This window comes from Colletotrichum truncatum (genome assembly GCF_014235925.2).
Source record: "Colletotrichum truncatum strain CMES1059 chromosome Unknown Contig_0011, whole genome shotgun sequence".
Taxonomy (NCBI): domain Eukaryota; kingdom Fungi; phylum Ascomycota; class Sordariomycetes; order Glomerellales; family Glomerellaceae; genus Colletotrichum; species Colletotrichum truncatum.
The window spans coordinates 152,366-180,110 of NW_027222408.1; the positions used below are offsets into that span (position 1 = coordinate 152,366).

Genomic DNA, 27,745 nt, shown 5'->3' on the forward strand with positions numbered 1-27,745 from the left:
CGCAGCTAGGATCCGACCACAAGATGTCCACCGCTTTCCATCCGCAAACCGATGGCCAGACAGAACGAATCAATCAGATCATGGAAACCTACCTACGCTGCTACGTCAACTATCAGCAAGACAACTGGGTTCAACTGCTACCTATGGCCTAGTTCGCCTACAACAGCGCAGTAGGAGAAAGTACAAAAGAATCACTATTCTATCTGAACTATGGATTCAACCCAACAGCCTACGGACAACCTCGACAAGGCCCAGCAGCTCTGAAAGCTGTGGCAGACATCAACAGACTTAAGGAGATCCAGCAGGAACTCCCCAGAGACCTCGAATTTGTGCGCGAACGCATGCGCAAATACGCCAACAAATCAAGAGTTGAGGGACCAACTCTAAAGGAGGGGGATAGTGTATACCTTCTCCGCCGCAACATCAAAACAAAACGACCAAGCGATAAGTTGGACTTCAAGAAACTTGGACCCTTTGAAATTACGAAGAAGGTATCCAACGTCAACTTTAAACTCGCACTACCCGACAGCATGAAGTGTCATCCAGTCTTTCACATTTCACTTCTCGAATCAGCACCAAAGGGATCGTACACTACGGACTATATCGAAGTAGATCCAGAACAAGAATACGAAGTCGAACGGATAATCGATCACATCGAAGAACAAAAAAGTATCCGCTACCTTGTCAAGTGGAAAGGATACGGACACGAAGACAACACATGGGAACTACCTCAGAGCCTCGAAAACGCACAGGAAGAACTCGGACGTTACTGGAGACAGCAAGAACAAGAACAACAAAGACAAGCACCAGTACGAATCGAAAAACAAACGCCAAAAAGTCAATTTCGACTACGACAACTACAACCCATCATCCGTCCACCACGATCAAACAAGCCACGGGATAAACACCCTCTCATTCGTTTAGGAACCCCAGAGCCGCCTAAAGGAACCCACTAAGGGCCTCCAACACCCCCAGGAGACGCTTCAGGAGTACTCCGCCTCTCAACAACCGACCCTGAATCCAACAAACCAAACTCAGCCAACAAGGATGGCGACAAAGCGACATCCGGGTACAGGGTATCCCAATCCGCTGTGAACTCCACCGGCAGACGAGGCGAATCAGCCGAAGGACGAACCGGTTCTACCCGACGCTGCTCTGCCTCTGCCTCCTCTCTCTCAACACGCTCTAACTCCTCCACACTGTCGATACCACGGCGCACCGCGCGCATCATCTTTTCAAACCACATCTTTTTCTGCTTTCGAAGACGCTCTACTTTGGCGTCCAGAGCACGACGCTCCTCTTCTGCCTTCTCCAAAGCATCCTCAAGCTTCTGATGCTGATCACCAATCCGACGAAGTTGTTGGGCACTGAGACCCTGAAGGTCGCAGTAGGACTTGCCGCCACGAACGCATTCGGCGCATCGAGAGGAATCAGAAAGAGAAGCTTCGCACGACGAAAAACCCTTTACCTCACAGGAGGAATAAACAGGCATGACGGTACGATTGCCCAAGATAAGACTCAAGAGGGAATCGCGCTGCTTTGTCTTTTCCGCACGAGAATCGAACGCTCGTACGACCTTTCGTTTTTTGACGCGACCTGACATGATGTGAGCATCATTAAAGGAAGCAAGTTGGGCGCCCTCCCACCTGAGGGCAGACGACCTACTTAAGCTGGTCTTGAGGACAAGACCCTTGGAGAGGAGACCTGATGTTACGACCCGTAAACAAGGATAACAGCTGAACGACCCACTTGGGCGTCGGGCGGCTAGAACATTGATTGATTGATTGATTGATTCCTACACGGTTATGAAGCCGCTCTTATGCTAGCAGCTATGCCCGGAAAGCGGGGTTTGGCAGACAGCCGAAGCATCGACGATAAACCGCGACGCCCCACTTCGCCCTGTTGTTGGATCAGGACCAGCTGTCCCCAAGCTCCCACTATGCTATCTATTCTTGTGTGTTTATGCCCTCTGTTGAAGATTGTTGTCCTCCTGCCTGCTCTCTCGCTTGGTGTTGCCTTCTAGAATCCTTCTTTCGCGTCCTCCTACTTCGGTTCTGTTGGTGCTAGGCACCATGTCTGGTTCTGTATACCTATAGTCTCCCCCCAGCCCTCAGCTTCGTCTCTTTATCTTGTCCGCATCCTCTCAGACTCGCATGTGCTATATCTCAGTTGAATCTGTAAATCTTTTTGTTGCCTCATGCTGGGTTCCTATGTGGCTCTATGTTTCCATCTTTCGACCACCACCTCCATCCACCGCCTGGAGTCGGACTCAATCCGCAAAACACAATGCTCCAACCGCTTCGATTCGTCCGATTACTAAGTATGAGAGCTCGTACACAGATTCCGCAGACATTGTCATACGTTGAAGGGGCGACAATCCTTCTTCGCGGAGGGGGCGACAGGGGACCAATCTGTCTGCAAACTGTAGTATTTTGTGGCATCGATCGTAGCATGCCTGGTGTCTGGTGCTTTCTCTATGCAGGAGGTGATACCGTTCTGTCGGGCTTGTCGTCGTTGTTGTCGCGGGACGTTGCAAACTTTGTCGGGGGTGATAGGCGACCCATAACCTATCGGTGGCTGTGGTGTTGATGTTTGTTTGGGCTTGGTCGTTGTGCTCACGTGATAGCCCGTGACTCAACCGCGGTGGTGTCGATGGTGTTGTCTATTGACGTGTCATACTTTGTGGCTTGCTCTCGAATTTTTCGTGGTCAGAGCCCGCCCGCGGCCACGAGCAGGCTCTTTGGGAGCAGAATCAATGCCGAGGATGACATTATGCCCAAAGTGACCTCTGAGAGCGCGAGCGGGCGTGGTTTGATCAATTTGATGCTGTTTTCAAAAATTTCGTTCTCGCTGTTGTTGATGTTTTGGGCGGCTAGAACAGGACATTTGTACTGCAGGATCACGGGAACAACAGGGACTCACTCGGGAACGGAAGAACTATGGTACAAGTCACGTGATGATAAGATAAGACTGAGCAGGTAGTATGGGTCACTGAGCGCTCAGTCAGAGCTACTGAGCGCTCACCAACGATCACTGATCGCTCACCGGTACCTGATCAGTGATCAGCGACAAGACACAGGGACTGTCCAGGACTTGTATATAGTATGACCTGAGCTCGGCCCATGGTCAGACTTCCATAGCTCTTCAGCAATCAACTTTGTGATTACCCTAACCGGTACTTTCAGCTATACCTAAGTGACGACTACTCTACGACTCTTGTTGAGGCCTTGACTGATCACCAAGACCTTTGAAGATCTACGATTCAATCGACCAGACCCCAGAACGACTGTTACTGTTGTCAATCCCTGGCTTACTGTTAACACAAACCCACTGTCAGTTAGCTGGCCGTAACACATATCTGGAAACGGCTCGTCAGCCTCCGATGAGCCGTCTGACGCCTACCCTATCGTCCTGTCCCAAGCCCGCGATATCTCGTCAAAGTTATCCGCTCTAACTTCAGGGATGTCGACGTCTGGCTAAGGGCTGATGATCTTTGTTCGGAATGGCGCCGGGGGGCACGGGGTGTACTAGACCTCTAGCTGAGAGATCCAATCCTGCAACAAGAGCGCCTTTTTCCTTTCCGGCCATGAGCCTGGCGTAGGATGTATCTCTAGGTGCTCGAGAGTTGCGATGTCCCTCACGGCACCACTAGTGTTCCAGAAGAAGGCCTCCGAGTCCCTGGACTCGAGCGCCAGGTACTTGATAGGTGCATCCTTGGCACTCGACCAGATAGTAATGTCGAAGGCGGTCATGCAGACGGTATCGATGTCGTAGTTCACCATGGCGCGCGACGCCGATGATCCACTGCAGCCGCAACGAGCCTCCTGGGTATAACGGCCTCGGAGATGCGACCTCGATTCCACGCAGGCCTGTAGAACGGCTGGTGGGCTTGATTGCGCATGGAGATACTCGCATTTTCCCATAAGCACGTGCCGGGGCTCCATGCTCAATTGCCAGATGCGTTGGCGCAGCTCGAGAGGCAGCCGGGAAAAAGGACCGAATGATGCCATTGAAATTGTCTGTCAACCTAGAGAGACCGAAGTAGCAGGAGACAAGAATAGATGCCTAGTTAAGTAGATATTCGGTAAGGTAGATAGAATGTAATTAAAGCAAGGAGATAAAGGGACACAAAAGAATTCAACTAACTACTACGATATTTATATATCCGTCTTTAGATATAGATTAGTTGCTATTGGTTTGACAGGGGTAATCATACCCTAGGGTAGCTTTTACTAGGTGTTATATTATGTAATATCTACTAAGCTAATTTTTATAGCCTTATCAAGGAATTGATCCGATACTTATATGGTTAAAGCACGTCGTATGATTTCTAACTCTTAGCACTTGTTCACCTATGAACCTTTTTGAAATCCTACCTATTATACCTATGCCGATGATGAGATTTGGCCGAGGGAGACGAAGCCCTTTTGGCTAACCCCCCTGACAACTGATAGAGGAGAAGCCGGTTCTGGTTCTATTCCGGGTTATGGACTTACGGGCTAATCTAAAGGCGTCGTGACTCGACACCATCTGGCTGGTATTAGGATGTGCTTCGGCCCTCTTCTTCGCCGCCTTGTTGTCGTGTGTCCGCGCCTGCCAACCTCACGCTCATCCCATAGCAGACTATCATTCGTTTGTCTATCCCTCCTCCGCTTGGCCTCCAAGTTGCAAGCTCAGCATCATGATTCTCTCTTCGCTCGCGTCGGCAGCCCTCTGGCTTGCCAAAATGCCCCGGGAAGCCGGGGCGTCGGCAGTACACCTAGGAAAGCAAGGCAAGACGCTTACATCCCAAGGTGCCTTTCGGTATATATATTCTTGATATCTGTGTGATATGAATAGAGAGAAAGTAGAAACTTGGAGCATTAAAGTTAGGGTGTCGTTAGCTGATAGCTAGTCCTAGAATAGAAGAGTATTACTTAAATTAGAAACCCCTAAGCGCTGGATCTCTGAAGGAGAGGATGGCAAACAAATTCTCGTTATATCAATATTGACAACTGCATTAGAAAATACGATTCTTGTCCCAGACTAGAACGATAATGCAGAACCAACACCTTTATCGTTAGAACTATGCTTAGCAAAAGTCTTACTACGTCTGTAGCAAGAATAGGTTTCGTGGATGCTGTGTAGTCGATCCTTGTGATTTGGCTGATTGTCTTGACAACCTTGCTGTCACGCTATTCTCAACCTCTTCGTTTGCGTTAGATACTATAACCTTTTCTTCTACAACGAGACTCAGTACTACTACAGCCCTGACTACTTCTGCCCCAAGTATTTCTACCACTTCTATTATAACTATCGTAACTACCGTCAAACCTACCGCGTCGATGACGGATTCAAAGGCCTACAGACCCACGATACAGGGCACACCACTTTTCATAATCATTTTGGCTATCGCAATTGTTGTCCCCGTCCTAGCCTTCTCATGCTTTCTCTGGTTACATTCCAGAGACCGGGGGAATACAGAGGAACAGGTATCTGCTAAACAGTCTAGATCATTGCCTTGTAGGTCACCATATTGCATACTTACGTAGCCTCTAACCTCATTTAGATAATATTTCGGAACCCCGAACCTATCGGATGGGTGATATTGGGCTTGCAACTACAGCACCTTTCTCATTAGCAATAGAAACTGCCATAGCTAAGTTACCTAACAAGGAATAGTTTGTTGGGAGGAATGATGGCAGCACTTCTAATAAGCAGGACTCGCCTCATCCAAGGCCAAATCTAGATGCCACGCCCGCCGAGGTCACACAGCGGAAGTATATGACTAGCTAGTCTAACTTCAACTAGACTGCTCTCTAGTAAGCGGATTGGTGGCCGGCCGCGCCGCATAAATTTGATTATAAGATAATATAGCGCTAGGTCCTACTCTCTAAGTATAAATAAAGAATAAGCTTCGCTCGGTTCTTTGAATTATTCATCTTTCAACTTCTCGATTACTATGTTATAACACAATAGCTAGTAGACCGGATGCTGAGCCGGAGTTTTCCTACTTCTGCGCCTAGTGCTATCATCCATTGACAGACCGGGTTCTCCTGACTACGTGTTCTTGCGTAGGTGCACCCTATACCCGAATCGTTAGGCCCATGCTACATGCTAACAACAACCAAGGTCATATATTCAATATGCTGCAGAAACTACCAAGACTACGACTCGTCCAGCAGCCTAGTTTGCTCCAAGTACAGCCATCATATCAAAAGCCCGCAAGACACTTGGGTACTTTATGACGTGGAATATGCGATTTGCTATAACAACTATGATAGGCACCTCATAGCAATTCGTTGCAGTAGCCTGCACCGTTGCTCTTTCAAGAATAGCCCCTAACAAGTCCTAGGTCATGTTTTTCATAGTGAATGTTTATAAAAAGCAGGGCTTTAATTTCTTAATAAATATCCTTACTACTAGACAGAGGGTTTAGGAAAGCAGCTGCGGGTAAATCCAACGTATTCAGCTTTACAAAAGAACAGCAAGCTAGACGAGGCGGAAAAGATCATAAGCGACAAAACACGGCAATTGAAGCGCAAACAAAAGCGTTGCCTGTTACAGCAGCAACTAGAGGGGGTTTTGAAGGAAGAGAGGGAGCTGCGAAGGGAATATCATCTATAGTGGACTCGAGAGCCCAAGTATAAATCCCTGTAAATTGAGTCTATTACCTTAGACTAAGAATTGGCTATGTTACAGCTGTCTGTCATTTCAGTCGTATTGTATGCAACTAGGCAATCTTATATAATAGAGGATCAATCGGTATGCCACAAGGGGATGTCGCACGCGTCGCAGACATTCCTAGATCCAAGGGCACTTTAACCTGTAGCGGAGCTGGCTTTTCACCCGCTACTGGCAACGCAACCTCATCTTTACTTTCTTTACACCGCCTCTTGCTCCTCGCAGGCTGTTCCATCAGCATATCAGCTTGGTCCATATCTGATAGTAGACGCTTGGCTATCAAAGGCAGTTCATATCGATTAAGACTAGATGCCTCGTAAGGCTCTGCAGCATGCTAAACCCAGGAACCGTAGTCCATTATCCTGACTTGCTAGCCATTGCTCTGGCAGTCGGGATAATGAAATGGACGATCAAAAACTCGCCTGCTTCCGAACGTGAATCTGGAGAAAGTGCTCTATGAACCGTTTGTTGAGGAAGCTCTCACCATATATGAGACATAGTCTGGTCTAGCCTTCGGACGGGGGTTCTTCTTGTTCTCGTGATTTGTAAGTCTACTTCATATGCTAGCTCCAGTCTTCCCGGTCTGATATCGGGATCTGCTGGCTAGAACGATAGCATTCTGGATAGTAAAATGGTTTCGTGAATAAGCCTATCTTCTGATGAATTTCGCGCGTGTGTTTCGTAAGATTGTGTATGCTAGACAGCTACGAACTGCAGATAAGACATCGAATTTTCCTCCGACTAGTTGCGCCTTGAGGTAACAAATGCGGTGTATTTTCCTCGCTATGGTACCGTATGACGTAACTACTCTAGTCTGCCTTGTTTTATACTTCGTACTTTTGGCTAGCTTAATGACAGGGTGGGCATAGAAACGGTCTACCGAACTAGCAAGAATGCCTAGTTTTATAATATCTTGTCAGATTTGAACGCTATGAATAGTGCTAGCTGCATAGCAGGTATTTTCCTGGCGTTTATATCTCGTAGTAACCAGGCATACGCTTTTTTAGCTAACTTGTCTTTTCTAGTACTTGAAGAGCTTAATAGAAGCTAGTAAGATCTTCGTCTCCTAGAAATGCTAGTAGGTAGTTAATAAATGTGGGAGAGTTGTACTTAATGTCTACGGCTTTGTCTTGTAAATATGTGCTGATCTTCGTAGCGATACTGCTTATAAATCTCGAGTGTTTGCTTTTTCTATAAAGGTTTTTGGTAGGCGTTACTTGTATATCGGCTGTTAAAAAACCTTAAACTCTTCGTCTATTAGCTTCCTTAAAGTATTTAGTCTGTCGGAGCTTTACTATTAAGGCAGATAGCGCTTTAATAAGGTCCCAGACCCTGGCGCCTATTCTCTTCGCCTTAGCACTGCCTATACCGTATAACGATACTACTATCTAATATTCTTGTTGGCGTTTCTGTACGTTGTTCCGCTTCTTAAATGTATCTAAGTCTGGTTTTGTTGGGTATAGTGGTGCCTTATCGTCTCGGGTAAATGTAGCGTTGCGTATCATGAGATAAAGAGCATTGCTTTAGCCTGCTAGGTCGCCGTAGGCTATACAAGCAAGATTCTCTCTGATGTGTCTTAGCTGGTAGCTTTTCTTATAGACCCGTGACGTGTTTGATAGAATATAATTTCGTAGGGCTGGAGTAAGAGGTCCTGTCGTCCGTAAGCAACTTGACTTTGAATACTTTATTAGCGGAAGGTAGAGGATCTTACTGTCCAGTCGACCGCTAGCACCAACTCGCATCGCATACAGCCAGAGGCTCTCTCGACAGCCCATCATAAAAAGCATACGCTGCCAGATCTTCCAAAAATATCCGTACTGTATCGGAATAATTAGCTTGTCTAGGATTTCCTCCTTCCAGGGCAACTTAGCATAATCCACGTCTTCTAAGTTAGGCCGATTAAGCAAGCTCTCGAACGAGTCAAACTCGGGATCAAAGGCGTTGTCGAAAAGTGCATGAGAAACCAGAGCGCGTAGGATGCAAACCTTCTTGCAAGGTGTAGAAAGAACGGTGAAAGAGATACTTCATTCGAAGGTCAGTCACCATAGGTATATCGATTACTTATATATCGTCCTGGGAAGTCTATACTTTATTGGACTGCTGCTTATTCTGTTCTACGTTGATCGTAGCTGTAAGAGCTATATGCTTATAGTCTTCAGGGTCTCTAACGACAGCCATCTCGATATCGCGGTACTTAAAATTCATTAAAGTTCCAAGCCTCTAGCCTCCAAGGCTATCCAAGAGAACGGTTGTATAAACTATGAGACGGGTAGTAGCGCTACAGGGTATATCACTCGCACGAGTCCACAACGTATCGATAAATATCAAGACGTTATCGATCGTCGCTTCTTTCTTAACGAATATTTGGCGCCGTTTAAGTTTATACTTGTCTACTAGACTACCCTCTATCCACTACCCTATCTATCATCAGCCAAGCATAACAACAGGAAGGAATAAAAGAGGAGTACTGACCTTCTAAATTTTGCTTGCTGGCTTGCTTGCAAACTTATCCTTCTTGTAATACATAAGCTTCTAGGCAGGATTGGTTAGGTCTTCCCAGCCCTTCCTCTATAACACCCCTCGTTTAGTAGCACTGACAAGGTTATCCTAGAGATCAAGGATACTGGTTGCCGACTTTACAAGCTAGATATTAACGACTTCTTGTTTTCCTAGTATCAAATAAAGCCTAGTGTTACGGCCAGCTAACTGACAGTGGGTTTGTGTTAACAGTAAGCCAGGGATTGAGAGTAGTAACAGTCGTTCCGTGGTCCTGGTCGAATAGATCGTAGATCTTCAAAGGTCTTGGTGATCAGTCAAGGCCTCAACAAGAGTCGTAGAGTAGTCGTCACTTAGGTATAGCTGAAAGTACCGGTTAGGGTAATCACAAAGTTGATTGCTGAAGAGCTATGGAAGTCTGTCCTCGAGCCCGGCTCGAGTCCGTCCTATATACAAGTCCTGAACGGTCCTCCTTATCTTGGCTATGTTGGATATTTGACATATCCAACATATCCGGGGATCGGTTGGATATTTGACATATCCAACATATCCAGCCCGGGTTGTCCTTACCCCGCGTTATCCCCGAGGCCACGTGACTTGTCCATAGTTCTTCCGTTCCGAGGATCCCTGGTTACACCTGTCCGGCTGGGTTACATATGCCCTGCGTTAGCCGCCGGGATCCAGGCGGGGTCGTGTTGGCGACCATGTCCAACGGGTCGTAACACCTAGTAGACTTCTTAATATAGTTTTCGATAAATATCTAGTAGATACTATTAGCAAGCTTAGAGTCGAGATATAACTCGATTATAACTTATTCTAGGTCTTGTCTAACATCCTCTATAACGAATCTAGTATATAGAGAGCGTTAGTAATACTTATCGCTTTCGTAAAACTAAGTCACGCCTACTCCTTCCAGGATTACCTACTTTACTTATACCTGCTATGCTTTATCTTACGTAAGCTATACTTTCTTACTTAGCTTCCTATAATCTAGAAGCGGATTTTATAAGTAGGCTACCTATATCTCCCGAAAAGCCTATCGTCTAGACTCTAGATCCTCTAAGCAGAGCTTAACCTCCTCGTAGGATATGGAGAACTCCTTGCAAAATATCTTATATAATTTATCCTAGTTGCTCTTAGGTTTAGAATTATAAACGAAAGCCTTATCGAAATTAGATAATAGATCTGCTATAGCGTAGATAGCGTAAGAGCGAAAAGGGTAGGATAGTAAAGATTAGAAGTAAGAGACTCTAGTAGGTATTAAGAGAATTAGACGAATTATAAGAAGAAAAGAGAATAAGAAAGGTCGGGGAGAGTAAAGAGGAGGTATGTAAAAGCCTTACAGCCTAACACGTAGGCTTCTTACGTCTAGCTATCCCTCGTAGGAAATCAAGCATAATAAGAAGGGCTAGAGGGCGGTAGCGTATAAGGTAATAGTAAAGCAACGTCGAGAAGTCTAGGGAGGAAGATAGCAGGGGCATAAGAGAAGGTTAATTTCGTTAAGGCAGGTAGGCGGATAGAAGTAGTTATAGACGGAGGACAGTATAGCAGCGTAAGGGTAGAGATATAGCCAGGTACTGTTTCGCAAGCTGAGTCAGCAGGGATCCCGCTCTTCTAGATAATCTAGCCCTCATTAGCTTATCTATAGGAGAGCGGACGGGATCCCGAGTTTTCCAATGGGTATGGTCGTATGTGACGGCTCTGGCGTGTAAGCTGCTTATATTGATGTCTAGCACATGGTCTGACTACCAAGGATAGCTATGTAGCGATACCGATTAGAGCGAAACTGTTAAGAATTTCTTCTTATAGGCATAACGCTCTAGGAGGATATTGCTAGCGACTGAGCTACCCACTCATAGACATCCTTGTGAGCCTCCTGGTCCTCCTCCGTTGCCATAAAAGGCATCTCAAGCTAATAATATATAGCTTGTAGTATCTAGTTGCTCTTTAGCAGCATTGTTTCACAGGAGCGTTTCTAATTCAGTAGAGACATGAAAAAAAAATTAAAACTAAAATAAAATTTAGAAAGGAAGCTAAGTTCCTACTTCAGGCTCATACAACCCCAGATTCTGCCATTCTGATCTTTCATGACGATGCCACAGAAGAAAGAATTCTTATGATGATTAGCACCCGGCATCTTCAACGTTAAGGTCAACCACAAATCGTTTAAACAATATTAGAGGTTATTTTCTGGTACCTAAACTAGTTGACATAAAACTATATTAGATTACCTACAGGCAGAAAGCTGCAAGTTGTAACTATATAGCCATCATCAAGGCTATCAGTACTAGATATACTCTAATGTACCGAAAAGGTCCAGGGCCTTTTACGGCGCCACAGCCAGAATGGTTCCGTACTTGGAGTACGTCTGGTTGCCGAATTCGTCCTTTGGCGAAGCTATGAAGTCTTCAACCTTCAGGCCGGCCTGCTTCTGGAATACACAGATGATGTCTGACCCTCCGAACAAAAAGGTAGAGATTTCATCGCCCTTCTTTATCTTGTCGCCCTCCCTGACCGTCAACTTGACTCCGGAGACCATGGCCATGCCAATTGGCAACACAGCCACCTTGCCGAGGTGCTCGTTTTCGATGACCACGCAGCCCCTGGTTTGTAGGAACTGATAGCCTGGAGAGTCTGGCGCCTCCGGTCCGCACTTGGGGTCCTGGCTCTTCTCCTCATCTGTAACGACCATCTTCCGGATGGGCTGACACTTGGCGTTAACCTCAAGGTACGCCGCGCCTTGGATGTTCTTGGCCTCGATGACCTTTCCGGAAACGGGCGCATGCTGGCGATGATAGTTGTACGTGTTGAGAAACGCGTGCATCCAGACTCCACCGTGGAATTCGCTCGCAAACTTGCTGCCCTGCAGGAGAATGTCGATGGTCCACGGCAGACCCTTGATCAGGACCTCGCCAGAGTTGTTGACCTCGACGATGCTCTGGTTTTCAAGACTGTTGTCATACGTACAATCTGCGGGGTAGCAGATGACCTTGTCATTGTGTGGGTCAGAAATCGGCCTCATGCCGGGCTTCAAGTGCCGGGAGAAGAACTCGTTAAACGTCCGGAATCCGCCAGGAGGCTCAATGGCCTCGTTGTAGTTGTACAGGGGGGAATTCTTGAAGGTCTCCAGTGTCCTGGGCGTGACAGACATGGGAGTGTCCATGAACAGCCCAATGAGTTGTGCAAACACTACGATCCAGCTCGAGAGCGGAGTGAGTGGTAAATAGACTGAGTCCGGTCGGATCCTCGTCTGCAGTCCGAGGAGCGGCTCCTGGTCAAGGACGAAGTAAAACATGCAAAGGATGTCGTAGATGTCCTTGCCCTGGACATTCTCTTCAGGTTGCCACTTTAGCAAGTCGTTGGCGAACACGAGGAATCTAAAACCATTTGTGATCTTGAACTTGCTCATATAGTCCGGAATCTTTCTCTTGGCTGATTCGACGGCCTTGTCTAAGGCGTTAGGGCCAGCTTTGTCAAGAATGCCAAGGAGTACGATGATGGCCGCGTTGAATTTGGTGAAGTCCATCTCGTCTACGGGTTCCGTAACGCCAGGGGTGTTTCCCTGACCAGGCGTAGACCTGCCTAGGCGGCCCGTAGGCACGCCGACTGGCAAGGAGGCTACCGGCGGCAGAATTTGGGATAAATCTCCACTTCCGGAGTTCCATTCCGGAATGGACTGGGACGGCTGGTGCCTGGGTGGGGGTGGCTGGTGGCCGAGGAGCTCATCGGGGGCTGTAGAAAGACCGGACATGTTGGTGGTGCGATGAGATATGAAAATCTGGTGCTGTGTGTTTATGTGATTCTGTCTCAATGCTAGACTTTTGATATTTGGTCGGTTGCTAATCTTTGACAGCTGGGCTTTTGACGAAGCTTTATAGACAAACGCAGATGGTGCTTTGGCCTTAACATCCAGCTGGTGAGCAAGTCTCTGTATCTAGGCAATGGCAAGTGGGCAACCGAACCAAACACAGCCCCTTACTGTGATTGCTTCCGAGCTGATTCTTGCTGCAAGACGCTCGATATTCGTCTCAAAACCCCTCAATGATTCACAACCCCGCATGTTTCTCTCATCGTGACATGCACATTGGCACTGCATGCACCGCGGGAACACAAACAACATGACAGCTCAACCCAGATCAGATCGATACTACCCAAAAAGAGAAGATTAGAGCATGGGCGATCTTTTTCAGAGGCCGCGCCAAACCAAATCTATACCTTCTATTGGTTATGTTTTGGCAGAATACGAAGACAAAACAAGCACAGAATGACACTAAGCTTCTTCGTCTTTTTTTCCTGATAAGTTGGGCCGTCTGTTGTTGTCTTGATCTAGGCGTACTCATCTCGATGGCTCCCGCCGGCCAGTGTTCCCCGCTCGGGACGTAGAAAGACACAACATCTTGACAGGCACTACCGTGTCACATATCATTTGGAAGATGATTGAGTGCATTAGGGATACCCGCGTTTCTTGGAAGCGGGCACCAATGGATTATTGACGGAACAATCTCAACGTAAAAGCTCTCAACAGTTTCAGCAGCCAAGGGCATCGCTAAGCGAACATTTGAGTAGATCTTGTTAAAAAAAAAAAAAAAAAAAAAAAAAAGGGATCTAATCGAAATCAGTATTGTGTACGATATGACTTGTGACATGTCGGTGTGCGACCGTTCGGAGGGCAGACGTCAATATATCATGCACGATTCACAGATTCAAGAGCACTAAACCGAAGGTTCTGCAAGCTGCCTTAGATCTGCAACCAGAGGCGGGACGAGCCGGCCAGTTCTTCGGTTAGCGTCACTCGATGCAAGTGCGATGCTCAGCGATCAGGCCAATGGCAACTTTGACCTGGGATATGCGGTTGAGTTGCCAAGGCATCTTGATCCACCAGGAGGCGGGTATGTCTGATTTGAGACCTGACGACAACCGCTTGTCCCAACCAAGTTTTCCCCGCATTCAGCTGGTGACTTTAGCTGCAATGTGCCTCAAATGGGAATGTACGGTCGGCCTAACCGAGACGCGGGGGAAAATATGACATAGATGATAATTTCAAATACAACTCTAGTGACTATCAACTCATTGTTTAGTTTATGAATTAATAATGAAACGCTCGTGGCCCTCCGAAGAAAAGGACCGCGTTACTCATGGTAATAGGAATACCTCCAGGCTCTGCTTAAAGCAGACCAAAGGTCATAACACAATATCATCCAAAAGTTCCTCGTTTTCTGTTTGAATGAATCTATTTCAATTTTAGAAAGTCCCTAGCCACAGCGAAATTGTCTGGTCGTTCACTGCCTCCCGTTCGACAACCCACAAATCCATCTTTCAACGCAGTTGATCCGGTTAGAAAGGATGCGAGTATCCTTTTCTGGCAAGAACACCCACTACTCGCCTATGTCCATGCTTTCTTATTCTATTCAGGCTTGCTATAATCCACCCGAGGCTAGCTTGCTACCAGTTCAGCTGACCGCCACCAGACCACTGGTGCAGGCAGCCAGGGTCAAGAGGTTCAGCCAGCCCCAATGTCGCCACATCCTCGTATTAGACTGAACTTTCTACTAGTAGAGTCCCTCTTTTCCCAGTCTTTCGAAGCCATCTAACATAGGTCTGCCTCTATGATCACACTCTCTGAAGCTGTTACGGCTGGTACATGGAATAACCCAATAACTGTTTTTTTTTTTTTTTTTACAAGTCTCAAACATTTCAGTAGGTAGAGAAACTAAAGAGCCTACATACCATCATGTACTCGCAGTCCCCACTACCTTAAGTTCTAGGGCTGAATTCTGAGGCTCCTGGAGGTTTGGGGACTATATCGCAAGATGAGCTTCGATGGATGCCGTGTCTAGAACAACAGAGCATTCGCATGGGTAAACAACCCCGTACTAGATCGTTCTTACAACACTTATGAGAAAAATAAGCAAACACTGCGTTACCTTTCAGATAACACTTCAAGCCAATATTATGCATCGGGCTAAGAAAAAGCCCCGAAACCCCATTCGTACCGGTTCATGTTAACGTGATCAAAAGCTAAGATGTGTAAGTAGAAGAAAGATGTTACTAGATTCTGAACTCCGAACCTGACTGAAACACAAAAGAGCGTGTATAGCAGCGCATAGTCAAGTTATCTGTTACACACGATTATCAGGTACGCAAAACAGAAGCAAAAGAAAAAAAAAAAGAAAAAAAAAATATTTCCCTGTGACTTCCCGAGCTGGATGTAGGGAAAAGAATTGTCACTAACAGTGCAATGATCCCTAAAAGTATACAAACCATCCTACCTTATGTCACAATAACCTGCCGTAAATCTGAAATACTCCCCAGGATAAGCTACTTCATGTCGATATTACACTGTCATTATCTGTGGATAGAGGAAATACCAGGCAAATATTTTATCATTAATGATGGCTGAAAAGCCTTATTGCGATTGTAGTGCGATTTTCTTGTCGCAATGAAGGTGTATGAAGGTATCTATCTTAAAACCAGCAGCCGCTGCCCATCCCTGTTACTCTTCCCTTAGAAATATGTACATTAGGTAGTATTACATTACAAACAAATAAAGTCGGTCTCATTTCATCGGCGTGATGATAAGCACAACCCATTCAACTTTGTCCTCGGCGTTCTTCAGCGGCGTCCAGTAAGTAGTAAGCTTCTCCATCTTGCCTGACTCGCTCACAAAGCCGGCGAATCCGGTCCTGCTAGTCGGTCGGTGATGCTTCTTTGAATGGCCCTCAGAGTCTTCCTTGGATGATCTCCCACCAAGACCAATAAGGCTGCCCTTTCGCGCCAAGTACCCGCCGCCGAGCATCACATCCAAGGTCGCCGCCTTGCCGTCCCGAAGAACCCGCTCGCGCACAGTGTTCTTGAAGCTCTTCGTGATGGACGGAGAGTCAGCCAGTTCTGAAAGAACTGTGAACACGTCTCGGTGCATGATGCTGTCAGAGACTAGCCCCAGACCAAGTACTTCCAGTGCTGCGGTAGAACAGAAAGCGACGCTCAACTGAGGCGCTTTCCGTTTGCTTGGATCGGCCGGCAATGACGACGTCCTTGGTGGGAAACCAATAGGGCCATCTGTGTTCTGCAGGATTACGAAGCGGCTGTAGCCTTCGTAAACAGACTGGACCTGGGAACCGACCGGGAGACAATCCTCTGTGCCTGCAACAGCTAACAATTGCTCAAGGCCAAGCCCTACGCCCTGCGAGGGTGCCGTGTTTTCTTGATTGTTGCTGTTGTTGTGTGTCGTATTCTTGCGGAAAGGCTGAAAGAGGCTCTTCTTCGGCCCTTTGTTGTGCAGGCTATCCCGGTTTCGAAGGCTGGTTCTGCGCTCCGATTTCCGCTCGCGGCTGCTGGTCCGACTCATTCGCCGGCTGGTTCGTGACTCCCGGCCCGTACCATCGTCCTTTGATACTTCATCCAGAGCCGGACCAAAGTTCAAGACCCGCATGAGGTCTTTATAGGCTTCGACATTCTCAGAGACATCGATTTGGCCACCGAGATAGTAGCGGACTTTACCCGAAGCGTCCGACAATGGGCAAGTGAAGAGCAGGTTCCAGAAAGGAGACCCATCGTGGCGATAGTTGAGTATGAGTTCGATAGATTCTTCTTCCCGCGATAGAGCGTCACGAATGCGTTTAATAGCGTCTCTATCAGTGAGAGCGCCTTGCAGAAACCTACAATTACCCGACAAAGCCTCGGTCTTGAGGTATCCTGTCAACGTAAAGAAGGCGTCAGAGGCGGCGATGATATGGTTTTCGGAACTGAGAGCATCAGTGAGGCAGAAAGATTCACCAAGGCCGGGATATTTTGGACCGCGAGAACCAGACAACGAAGCTGACGTGCAGAGTGCCAGCTGATGCTTCACAAAACCAGGATAAATTGATCGTGTCACTCTTTTTTCCACACAGCGTTTTGACTCCGCAAAAAGTGTCTCAAGCCCAGGAAGAACGGAACCGGTTAGTTGCTTCATATCGGCGTTGAGAGACTTCGTTACTGGCGATGGGAGGTTCGTTGGCGTCGGCATTGACGAGGCTTGCTTGCCAAATTGTGTAAGCGATCTGGAATATTCTTGAACTCGGAGAAGAAATTCGACATCGGAGCCAAACCCCCGGGTTTGGGCGAACTGAAAAAATCGTTGCGAGGTTTGCGCGTTGCCCAGGATCATCTGAAATACTTCTTGTCCCAAGAAGTCTAGAATCGGAAGGGTCTCAATGTGTTCCACCTCCCTTACTGGTGGTCCAATACTCCGACGTAAGCCTGTCGAGACGCTGTCCAGGCTGGCCCATATGCCGGGACCGAAGGTAGGAGACCTCGGGGATCCGTCCGGGTTGTAGTCTGTGTAACGATGGAAGGCATCTTCGTTTGTGTGTAATGTCAAGCCGGAATTGCTTCTCAGCCTCAGAGATACTTTATTCGGTCGGACGTGGCGAGGAGTTGCAGGCGGTGAGAAAGTCATGGTAGGTACTGGCAGACAAGATGATGGCGGAGTTGTCTTCAAACCCTGTAGGCATTTTTGGCTTTCGTTATCATCATCGTCATACGGCGGCGTCACCGGCGATCTTCTCGACATGGAAGACATTTTGGTGCAGAAAATTCAATGGAATGAATGTTGAGAAAAGAATGACGTTGTTTTTCTGGTAGCCCTCGGGCAGGCTTGGCCAAAGGAAGGAAAAGAAACGAGAGACCGTAAAGTGTTGAAAGAGAATGGATGTCTGAGTGGATTAGATTTCAACGTTGAACGGAAGGAAACCGTTGCAGCATACCTTATGTAAAAAGAAACAAAGTGATGGACGCCACTGCCACATGTTATCACGAACAAGAACGGTTTCTCTGGAGATGGCAGAGCTGCGACACAGGTGCTTATAGGGGAAGCAGCTGTGAATGGGCCCTGACTCGCAAAGGCGGATTTCTCTTTGGTGTTGTGCCAGGCTTGTCAAACGCCATGGCAAGTAGGATGTCTTAGGGCGACGCCACATACTTGCGGGGGAAGGTCGGGTTCGTTGTGGCCCATGGCTCGTTACATAGCATGAACAAACGGACGCTACGGACGGCGTCCGCACCGCATTTTTTGAGGCATTTGTCAACACGGCCTTGAGGCTCGGTACATGGGCGGACGCTCATGGTTTGCTAGGACTCATGGCCGAAATGTTGATCATCTCCATGCCTCCGAACGAGCTGCTCATGACAGAAGGTAGTATTACTTCGCCAACTCAAGGGCTGGGCTAAGCATTGTGCTGTTGTTCCAGGCTTCATCATCAGGGGCTATCCAAGAAGCCAAACTGCAAGTGGTGGAAAAAGGAAAGAGGCCGTGCGTCATGGTTGGCTCGTTGGAGCTGAGGATGGCGGGAGTCGAGAAGTTCGGTATCCCAGGCTGTTTTTGGGACGAGTGATTTTGTCGGCGCTAATGTGAGCAGAGGGGGGTTGGCAACCATGCCATCTGAAGTTTGGCTTTAATGACGGCGAGCAACAAGAAGGGCCAAGACGAAGGATGTTGACCAGGAAATCTTGGGCCACATGGGAGACGATCTCCCGCCATTGCGTGGCGATGTAGTAGTATAGGCACTATTTTGGGTGTCTTTTACACTCCCAGACCACCTGGCTGGAACGCCTGTCCCTGTCATGGACTCAATGAAGAGGAGCGAAGCCGTTGCGGCGCTTTGGTCGGTGGCGGCGGTGGGATGTCGCACGCTGCAGCTGGTACGCGCATTAGCGCCAAATGTGGATGAAGCGCAAAAAATAGGGCGACGCGCAGGAAGCAGCGGTCAACATCCTTGAGTGAGAGTACTCAAACAGAGGCAGCTCCTGCAGGCGCTGTTGAAATTCGCCAGGACAGTATCCGTTTGAATGGTCGTACGGACAATCAAGACGGTGTATCTATTTGACCAAGCGAGAGTGAAGACAGCACCTTTACCGTGGCAATGTTTCAGCACAAATGAATGTTTCGGCAATCATCGAAAGACATGTCGCAGATGAAATGGAACATGCCGTGATCTGGAGACGGATAACTGGAACCCGTTTATTGAAGGGATGGGCCGTTGGTAGCAGCGGCTCATTCGGCCGGGAAACGACGGCACCCACGAGGCTCTAAACCTCTATGATGCGGTTGCTCCGAGCTGGGCTTCACATTGTGTCGGTGGGTGCCATTGGCGTTGGCGTTGGCGTCGTGGAGTTACCCAGCGACCAGAGCAACTAGATAGAATAGGGTGGGCGGTCCGCTTGCAAGAGGAGGGACGGGAGATGGCGCGCCAAAAAGGGGAGGGTTGTGCGCTTGGCTTTCGATTGAGTGTGTCAGGTTTTGGTCCTTCTGGCTGACTCCGTTCACTTTCTTCCGATCTATCTTCAGGTGGAAAGGGATCGGCATCTAACCAATCTTCTCTGACGAGGACATCGCAAGCGGTCCATGCTGGCGAGTCTGACAATGGTGGTGAATGATCGCGGCGATCTCCGCCTAGTCCGGGCCGGATATGATCCCTGTAGGATCAGACAGGGGGTAGAAGATGTAAGAAAGCACGGTGGAGAGAATTTAGACGAAAATTGGTGTATCGTATCTTTAATTTTCTTAATGGCCTTGACGAGTGCTCAATTGTGTGGGTAAATGGGAGGAACAAGATGACGAGGGCAGAGAGTTAGGGAAGTGAGACACAATCTGCAGTCACGTGTGGATACTGACCGCCTCAAAGTACGTATAGTGTGGGTGGCAGGCCTCGCCGGCCCGTCACGTGGGCTGACGGCCGCCACCACTGGTCTTAGCCAGCCTCCACAGCCCTCTAGCCAGTTAGTTAGTTCTTCCAACAAACAACACCACTTTTCCCATTCTGAGCGTTCTGTGCTGGTTTCGCCCACATATAGAGGGGCTTCTCCTTCATTGCCTTATCTTGTTACCTCGGCACGTAGACACTCTAGGTAGGAACCCTGGGTAGGCTCTCTAGGTAAAGTAGGTACTCTAGACAGTGTATGGAAACAACACCTCAGACATTCATCCGTCAAGCCTCACCGGCATACTACATCCTCTTTTCCGTACAACACTCATCTTTAGACCCCTCTGATCTTTTTTCCTTGGCACCGAGAGGAATGTCATTTTGAAAAAGCAATGTCTGTCACAAACTTAAAATGCACAAACAGAGAGCAGCTGGACCGCCCAACCCAGCCATCAATGGGCCGTGATGCGTCCGTCATCCGCCGCCATGCACCGGTGTGATTGTGGGGAACCCCTGCGTCAATCAGTGGATATTGCGTAGTGTTGGATGCGACATGGTAGCTTGCCACATTGCTGCATGGGAAAATCACTTTTGCATTCAGTCAAGAGTTTCTTCCCAGTTCTGCCCAGCATCACACAAGACAGCTCACTGAAGACATGCCGTGTGCTTTGAGTTGCTTGATTAAACATCATGTTCCATATTTGGTGCAGAAAGACGGCGTCTGTATCAGGCGTGTCAAATGTTGCCGCTAAGCCGTACTTTGTAGCTAACTCACCGTGAGAAGGAGCTTCCAAGCAGTAGCCCGGAGTATTCTCCGAGAACTTTTCGGTATTCAAGTTAGAGTCAGTTGTATGTAAGAGACCAAATTCCCATCAGCAATGGCCTAGCGCCTAATCCCCAATCTCGGCTGTAAGCTTGGGCCATAGAGTGTTCATCAGCTGTAGGCCCAAAAGCAAAGCGATGGGAACCTTAAAATTGACAGTTGATTATTTCCTGTGTTATTACACCGTGAGCCCAGACCTGGCCCCAGCCCGCTCGGTCGCGAGACATCTCACGAGACCATGGAACAACAACGCTAATGACCTCATTTGCTATCACTGCAAGTGACAGCATCTATCACCTGGGCCAGAACTAGGCCATAGCTCCATTTAGCTTGTAGATCAAGATATATCGAAGCCTTCTCGTAGCTCAACAACATCAAAACACACTTTTCTGGAGCGAAGCCCAGCTTTTCGCCAAATGAAATAAGGTCCTATTCTTAGAAATGATATATAATAAAAAAAATATGAAAAAAGCGGCAAGATCCGCATTTAAATTGTTGCCTAATTGTCAAAAAAGAATGCGACCATATGTGCTTGGTTATTTGGAATTGGACGATGATATATCAGCAATTTTAATCCTCACTCTCACCTACTGAGCTACTGGTGTTTGTGGTTGGTGGCCGTAACTGCAGGAACAGGTTTGCATAAGGTGGATGATCAAGGTTTGGGCGTTATTGATATAAACCTGCTCAACTGTATGTCACCTGCACTACGTGATATCTTACAAGATAAAATTTTAGGTAGATTGGAAAGCTAGGTTCCCCGTTTAAAAGTGGCCTTCCAGATTCTCAAGTTATCTCCCAGTCAGAATTAGATTGAGAGCTTTTCTTTAGGTCAGTCATTGATAACAAGGCCAAATCGACTCAAACTTCTGCCAAAATAACTCGCTTATGCAAATTCTGTTAAGCTATATTGTCTTTTCCACTCGTTCAGTTTATGTATTGCTGCCGCCTTCAATGATTTGATTTCAGCACTTTGAGGCCAAGTGAGTTTTCTACATGTTTTCCGCAGCGCAAGACGGATCAATTAAAAGTACTCTCCGCTTCTATCTTTCAAGAGCATTCAAGTTCAACCTCTTGGATATTTTCATTCTTTTTTTTTTTTTCAAAGAATACGGATTTATACACAATATTATGTACAAATTATCATAGACTACGAATATCTCTTGGCAAAAGTGGTGCTCTTCCGTTTAAAGCATGGCCCACAGCGGGAGACAATATGCAATCTTACATAATCCCCCAAGTTTTGGTGTGCTGCCACCATCAGGGGATAACCGCTCTAAATGGACAGAAGGCCCCGCCCCGCGTCAGCCTGACGCGACTGCCAATGAACGGCGACAGTTCTAACCAACTCGCCATCGCTGACATTCACAGCCTTCCCATGTTTTCCTTTCATCATCCTTTTTGCCATTATCTGGTCGCTCGCGCGCACCAAATTTTCCCGACTGTTTCTCTCAGTGATTAATGCCTCGCGTACTTAAAGATATACATACCTCCTGAATCACCTTACCCGCCCGGTGTCCAGCCCGCCCGCTATGGACGCTAGCCCCAAGAGGGATTGGAGCCAGGCTCTGGCAGAGGTCCAGGAGCGGACAGCAGCATCATACCACTCGGTACTTCGGTATCATGCGAACGATAGAAACCATGTTGGAACTGTGAAGCTCACTTTGAGGTTACTATGCGGCACGCTCCACAGCTTGTCTCTTTTAGTGGAAGAGTTCACCGCTCATGGAAAAGGCTGGATGCATTTCCAGAAGATCAATCCCGACTTCAACTTGCTCGATGAGCTAAGCACAACACTTGAGAATCTAAACCAACAGATGGGGCATGAGAGTCTCGATCAAAATGTTCTTAAGCATCTTCAACGGCTGCTGGGCGTATTTACAACTGCTGCCGCTACTGACAACTATTTCGCATTGGTTATCGCCTTATCAAATAGCACTTCTCGAATCCCACCATCAAACCATTTTGTACCGAAAGAGTCAGATCGAGCCAATGGGCAAAATGGCTCAACGGAAGAGTCTGCCCAATATTCATTCGACGCTGCCGAGACTTGCGTAAGTAACTTGCTGGACCCAATTCACAACCGCAAGCCAGACAGCTGTTTTTCATTTCGGAACTATGCTGCCCAAAGAGATGCGATGCATCCTTCGTACGGTGAAAGCGCGTTACGATTGCCAAATATTGCAGAAAAACATTGGGAAAGCGCTCTGCAACCCTTTGAAGTTCCCGATAGTCACGAGATCAAAATCATTCAAGCAGACCTGAAGCGTCTATTTCACCCGAAAAAGACGGCAAACTTTGAGCAGTGGATTCTTGAATACGCACGGAAGCAGTGGCCTGAGCGATTTGACACGACTTCTCGCGCTCTCTCAATGCAGCCATTATCGCGTTTGATGTCCGTTGTTTTTGACCCCTCATTCCGAACTCTACATGTGGCTGCTGCCTTGGGTTTACCTAGTCTCTGCCAGTGGCTAATTTCGGAGGAGCAAAAGGGAATCGTCCGTCAAAGTAGCCCTATAGGGGTATCTTTTTACTGTGCACTACTTGGACCAAACGCACTATTAGGGCGTGTTGATGACCCAGTGCAACTGCTCGTCGACATGCGCCCATCATCCCATCAAGAAAAGACCCTTCAACTACTCTTGGACGCTGGCGCATTGCGACATCTTGAAACAACTGGAATCGGCCCAAGTAAGGACGAACATGTCTCGCTAGCCACCTTGTCGTTTCTAGTTTGTCACAATCTACGGGCTCCGCAACTGTTTCTTAACATTTTGGAATCGGGTGTTAATTTTGATGAGAGATTCGTACAATTGTTTGAGGGAGATAACTCTATCCTGAAGCATTGGCCTTCGATACTGTCGCAAATTTCGCGTCCCTTTCTGGAAAGCGTTTTGCCTGCGATCCTAGACAAATCTGTCATAGGATATGATAGTTATGAAGACATGTCATCGTTGGCACGAGGGATATACGATATCATCGACCATTACGACGAGGAAAGCACATGGATAGAACCTACAACAAGGAAACTTGATGTATCAGACAACACTTATGACTTCATGGTGCGTGAAGCAGTTCAAGAGGGCGATGTCGCAATTGTCAGAAGACTTATACAAGACTCTCGCTGGGACCCTGATATTTTTATAACCGGGAAAAGAACAGTATCGACATCAGCGGGCGGTACTTCGCTGCCCCCTACGCCATTGAAGGGAACATCACTTCTTCATTATGCAGTAGAATCAAATGGTTTGCCGCTGGTCCGTATTATTCTGAAATCTCGGAAAGATGTCAATGTTCATGTTCGCAACAACAACGATCAGACACCTCTAATGTTGTCAGAATCGCCAGAGATATTCAAGCTTTTGCACGACTACGGCGCTCGAACAACAGACACCGATGACGTCGGTCGCAATGTTTGGCATTTTGCGGCGGCCAACTCCGATATCGATCTGATCGACTGTCTAGTAGAAAATGACGAAAACATGGACGAAAACCTAAGGGGTTTAATGCTGGGAGGCCAAACACCCATCGCACAAGGCATTCTTTACCCGTTCAAGCAGATGCGAAAGGAGCCAAAGTCAACGATAAGACCTCCAATCAGCGCTTTACATATGCTGAAGGTGTGCAAAAGAGATCCCGCCTACCTCCAGAGCACGATCCCTCTTTTGTTCCTCGCTGCTGAATGGGGATCTGAGGAACTGGCATCCAGCTTGATCGACTTTGGCGCTGACGCTGCCTTCGTCGATGATAAGGGGCAGTCTGCTCTGCACTTCTTGAACGTTTCCGCCACGGAAGGGCTGATACTGGCGCTTCAAAAAGCTTGCCATGCCCCGGTTCTCAACAAGGAGGGAATGACGCCCGCAGAAACCATCTTCGCAGCCTTCAATGAGACGGCCAAATTAGGCCGTTTCCCGGATAAGCCGCTTAATCACCCTGCCAACTCTCGATCGCTTCTTGCGTCTGCATACGAACTACTTCTGACTACTGAGACTCTTGCTTCTTGTGACAGCACTGGTGCCGGACTGTGGGAACGCTTTGCCCAAAAGGTAATATGTCAGTGGGGCCCTCAATGGCGTACTGAATCAACAGCCAGCGCATCTTTGCGTACTGCGGTCAATTGTCTGATCAACGCAGGAGCAGTAGCAAGCTATGAGCAAGAAAATAATCAATCAGGGCTCATTCCTGTCCTTGAAGGCTGGACAAAGACTAGCCTAGACCGAGTTTCCGCAGCGTCTTGGATAGGAGACATTTTGGAACTAATTTTCCATGCATCAAGTCGAAGATACGAGTTCAGTGATTCTCCAGAGGCTGTCAAGTACCTCAAATTGGCTATACGGCAAGGAAATCATGTTATCGTGCAGGATCTCGTCGGTATGAAGGTGTCCCTTCACGTACGGCACGATGGTGTGTCGGCCATGGAGTTGGCATGCCAAGTGTACAATGGCTGTGATGAAACAATGTTCAACACACTTTTGGATCATGCAGACCCCAGCAAGCTTAATGATACAGATCCATCCGGCGTTGGTCTTCTTCACAAGCTAATTGATGGTATGGTATTGGATCGAGATCGCAAGCTTGAGGCTCTCTTACGAAGAGGTTGTGACCCAAACCCACCACCGGGAATTGGAAAGGACCCTGTGTTGGTGTCCTATGTCAAGGAGCGCCAAATTGACGCTGCGTTGACTCTCCTGCATTTCGGCGCCGATCCCTCAGCCACAAACAGCTTCGGCATGGACGCTGCAATCGCTGCCGCCTCGAGGGGGAGCTTGCGTATTTTGGAGGAGATAAGACATTGCAAGCCAGGATTTGACTGGGGGAGAAAATGCGTCTCTCATTTTGCTATTTGGGGCGCCACTGGTATGGACCGCACCACCACGATGCGCGATTGTACTGCGCTGCACCTGGCGGCACATAACGGGCATGAAGCTGTGCTTCAGCTATACATAAAGGACCTCGGACTGGACATTGAATCTGCTACGGTGGATGAGCTCTGGAGACCTCTTCACTCTGCTGTCGTGGGCGGATTTGCGTCTTGCGTGCGGACTCTCCTGGAACACGGAGCAGATCCAGCAGCCAGGGACTATCAAGGCTGCACGCCTCTGACAGTAGCGGTTCATAACAACCGTATCGAAGCAACTCGTGTGCTGCTTGATCTTGGTCTAAAGAATAACAGCCACATGGATATTGCTGAGCCTTTCGTGCGAGCAGTCGTCACTGGCCGCAAGGATATAATTCGGCTCTTCAAGCCTTATCTGATGACGATAGTGCCCGGTCCGCCAAACGGACTGGGAGTACCAAACACATCGCCAAAGGTGGTTGGAGTGGTCTTGGAGAATTTGATCGCTGGGGGAAATATGGATGACTGCGCCAAGGTTTTGGACTTGGTTGAGCCCTCGGCCAGGGACTCTATCAGGCTAGCCTGTGGGAAGTGCTCACCGATGGTCTTGGCTTTGAAGTTGCAGCATTTCCACATTAGTCGTCTCTTTATCGAATTGGGCATGACATCCCACTTCGTAGGAGGCCATTGCTTCCGTCATATCGGCGGCTTCTTCCCGGGTATGTCGGGTCAACTATTTGAGCCTACGGCCCTCCACTACGCAATCAACCGACTGAAAAGCGAAATATCCACGGATGAAAAGGCTGTAGTGACGCAATTACAGGACCTGTCAGACTGGACTCAGTATTCTTTGAGCCCAATGCATACCGCTGCCCGCAGGGAAGATGATGTAGGAGCACGCCTCATTGTCGATCACATCCGCGAGCATCCTGAGAGGTATATACGGCTGCTCCGGGAGCCTCGTCGTTGGCCACAACCCAACAGTAGCGTGCTTGACAATAGGGAGATTATTGCAAAACAAACTGATGACGACACCCCGAGTACATCTGACGGGATCATAAGACAAATAGTCAATCAACGAGTTGCTTCACATGATCACTCGGCGTACGAAAAGGGAACAACTCCGCTACTCACAGCAATCAGTAATTCTTTTTTGGAGACTACGAGATTTCTTGTAGAGCACGGAGCGGACGTTAACATGCCTCATGAAAATAACGCTACCACTCCTCTCCACGAGGCGGTTAGCAATGATTTCGTCGAAGGAGCGAGGTACCTTTTGGAGAAGGGAGCCAACCACAACCTCAGAGACTCGCAATCTTACACGCCTTTAGCTCTTGCAGTCGTCCTGGGACATTTTGAAATGGCCCAATTGCTCGTAGACCACGGAGCCAATCTGGAAGTATACGATTCCGACGGCGTCGGTCTTCTCAGCATCTGCGGTGAAAAGGCAATGCATCCCGAGATGTTTGTATGGCTGTTGAGCCTTGGCCTGGATCCGTATAAGCCGGACAAATCAGGATATACGCCTGTCCACGACACGATTCTCAGCAACGGGCTTCCGGGCATCGTCTTCAACTATGGGTTCGACTTTTCACGAGTCAGTGAGATTCGCAAGGGGCTTCTGTCTCTGATAATTGAGTTTGTGCAAGGAAAGGCGAATGGTGTTCTCATCCGGCTTCTCAAACGGCTTCCAAAGGAGAAGAAGTTGGAAATGGTTAACTCGATCCCGACTGCGTTCATCAGCCCGCTATGTAATGCAGTGGTGCAGGATGAGATGGGCTGTTTGCATACATTGCTTGCTCATGGCGCAGATGTTGACGTGGAGGGGTCAGTAGAGGGGTCGGCGCTGATGGTTGCCTGTGCGATTGGCAGGTTCGACGCTGTGAGGGTGCTCGTTTACAGAGGTGCGAAGATTGCGTATGACACGGTGCTCGCGGATGGCTGTCGTGTTTTCCGAAGCGCGCTTGCATATGCGGAACCGTTTCCGGAAATTGTTCGGTGGCTTCTTGTCGAGAGGCATACGTCTCAGAGAAGATTGGAGTTCTGCACGGATGGTTCGGCTGGTCTTGAAGAAGTGGTGATGCCGTGGAGCGGCATTCACGTGGCGGGGTACGAGCTGGTTGGGGCTGGGGCGCATGGTGTTCGCAAAAGGGAGGAATCGAGCCTTGACTTTGCTGAGCGGCTAGATGAGATACGCCGGAGTTTGAGAGGGATGAGTGTGCGGGTTCTGAACTTGGATTAGCA

General features: G+C 48.1%; 7 protein-coding genes across 7 annotated transcripts; 3 read left to right on the plus strand and 4 right to left on the minus strand.

Moving 5' to 3' along the window:
- Nucleotides 1-952: 952 nt before the first annotated feature.
- On the minus strand, nt 953-1,603 carry CTRU02_214378 (uncharacterized protein; the record flags this gene model as incomplete). Its single annotated transcript, XM_036731751.1, has 1 exon — nt 953-1,603. One exon carries the CDS (start codon nt 1,601-1,603, stop codon nt 953-955), a length of 651 nt encoding a protein of 216 aa, XP_036576523.1.
- Nucleotides 1,604-2,220: 617 nt separating this feature from the next.
- CTRU02_214379 (uncharacterized protein) lies at nt 2,221-2,589 on the plus strand (the record flags this gene model as incomplete). The annotated part of the gene is made up of 1 exon (XM_036731750.1): nt 2,221-2,589. One exon carries the CDS (start codon nt 2,221-2,223, stop codon nt 2,587-2,589), a length of 369 nt encoding a protein of 122 aa, XP_036576522.1.
- A 63-nt stretch (nt 2,590-2,652) lies between these two features.
- CTRU02_214380 (uncharacterized protein) lies at nt 2,653-2,982 on the plus strand (the record flags this gene model as incomplete). Its single annotated transcript, XM_036731749.1, has 1 exon — nt 2,653-2,982. The coding sequence occupies one exon, from the start codon at nt 2,653-2,655 to the stop codon at nt 2,980-2,982; it is 330 nt and encodes a 109-aa protein (XP_036576521.1).
- Nucleotides 2,983-3,527: 545 nt separating this feature from the next.
- Nucleotides 3,528-4,010, minus strand: CTRU02_214381 (uncharacterized protein; the record flags this gene model as incomplete). The annotated part of the gene is made up of 1 exon (XM_036731748.1): nt 3,528-4,010. The coding sequence occupies one exon, from the start codon at nt 4,008-4,010 to the stop codon at nt 3,528-3,530; it is 483 nt and encodes a 160-aa protein (XP_036576520.1).
- Nucleotides 4,011-11,485: 7,475 nt separating this feature from the next.
- CTRU02_214382 (phosphatidylserine decarboxylase) lies at nt 11,486-12,910 on the minus strand (the record flags this gene model as incomplete). Its single annotated transcript, XM_036731747.1, has 1 exon — nt 11,486-12,910. One exon carries the CDS (start codon nt 12,908-12,910, stop codon nt 11,486-11,488), a length of 1,425 nt encoding a protein of 474 aa, XP_036576519.1.
- Nucleotides 12,911-15,715: 2,805 nt separating this feature from the next.
- CTRU02_214383 (uncharacterized protein) lies at nt 15,716-17,722 on the minus strand (the record flags this gene model as incomplete). Its single annotated transcript, XM_036731746.1, has 1 exon — nt 15,716-17,722. One exon carries the CDS (start codon nt 17,720-17,722, stop codon nt 15,716-15,718), a length of 2,007 nt encoding a protein of 668 aa, XP_036576518.1.
- A 4,474-nt stretch (nt 17,723-22,196) lies between these two features.
- CTRU02_214384 (ankyrin unc44) lies at nt 22,197-27,743 on the plus strand (the record flags this gene model as incomplete). Its single annotated transcript, XM_036731744.1, has 1 exon — nt 22,197-27,743. One exon carries the CDS (start codon nt 22,197-22,199, stop codon nt 27,741-27,743), a length of 5,547 nt encoding a protein of 1,848 aa, XP_036576517.1.
- Between the last annotated feature and the right edge of the window lie 2 nt (nt 27,744-27,745).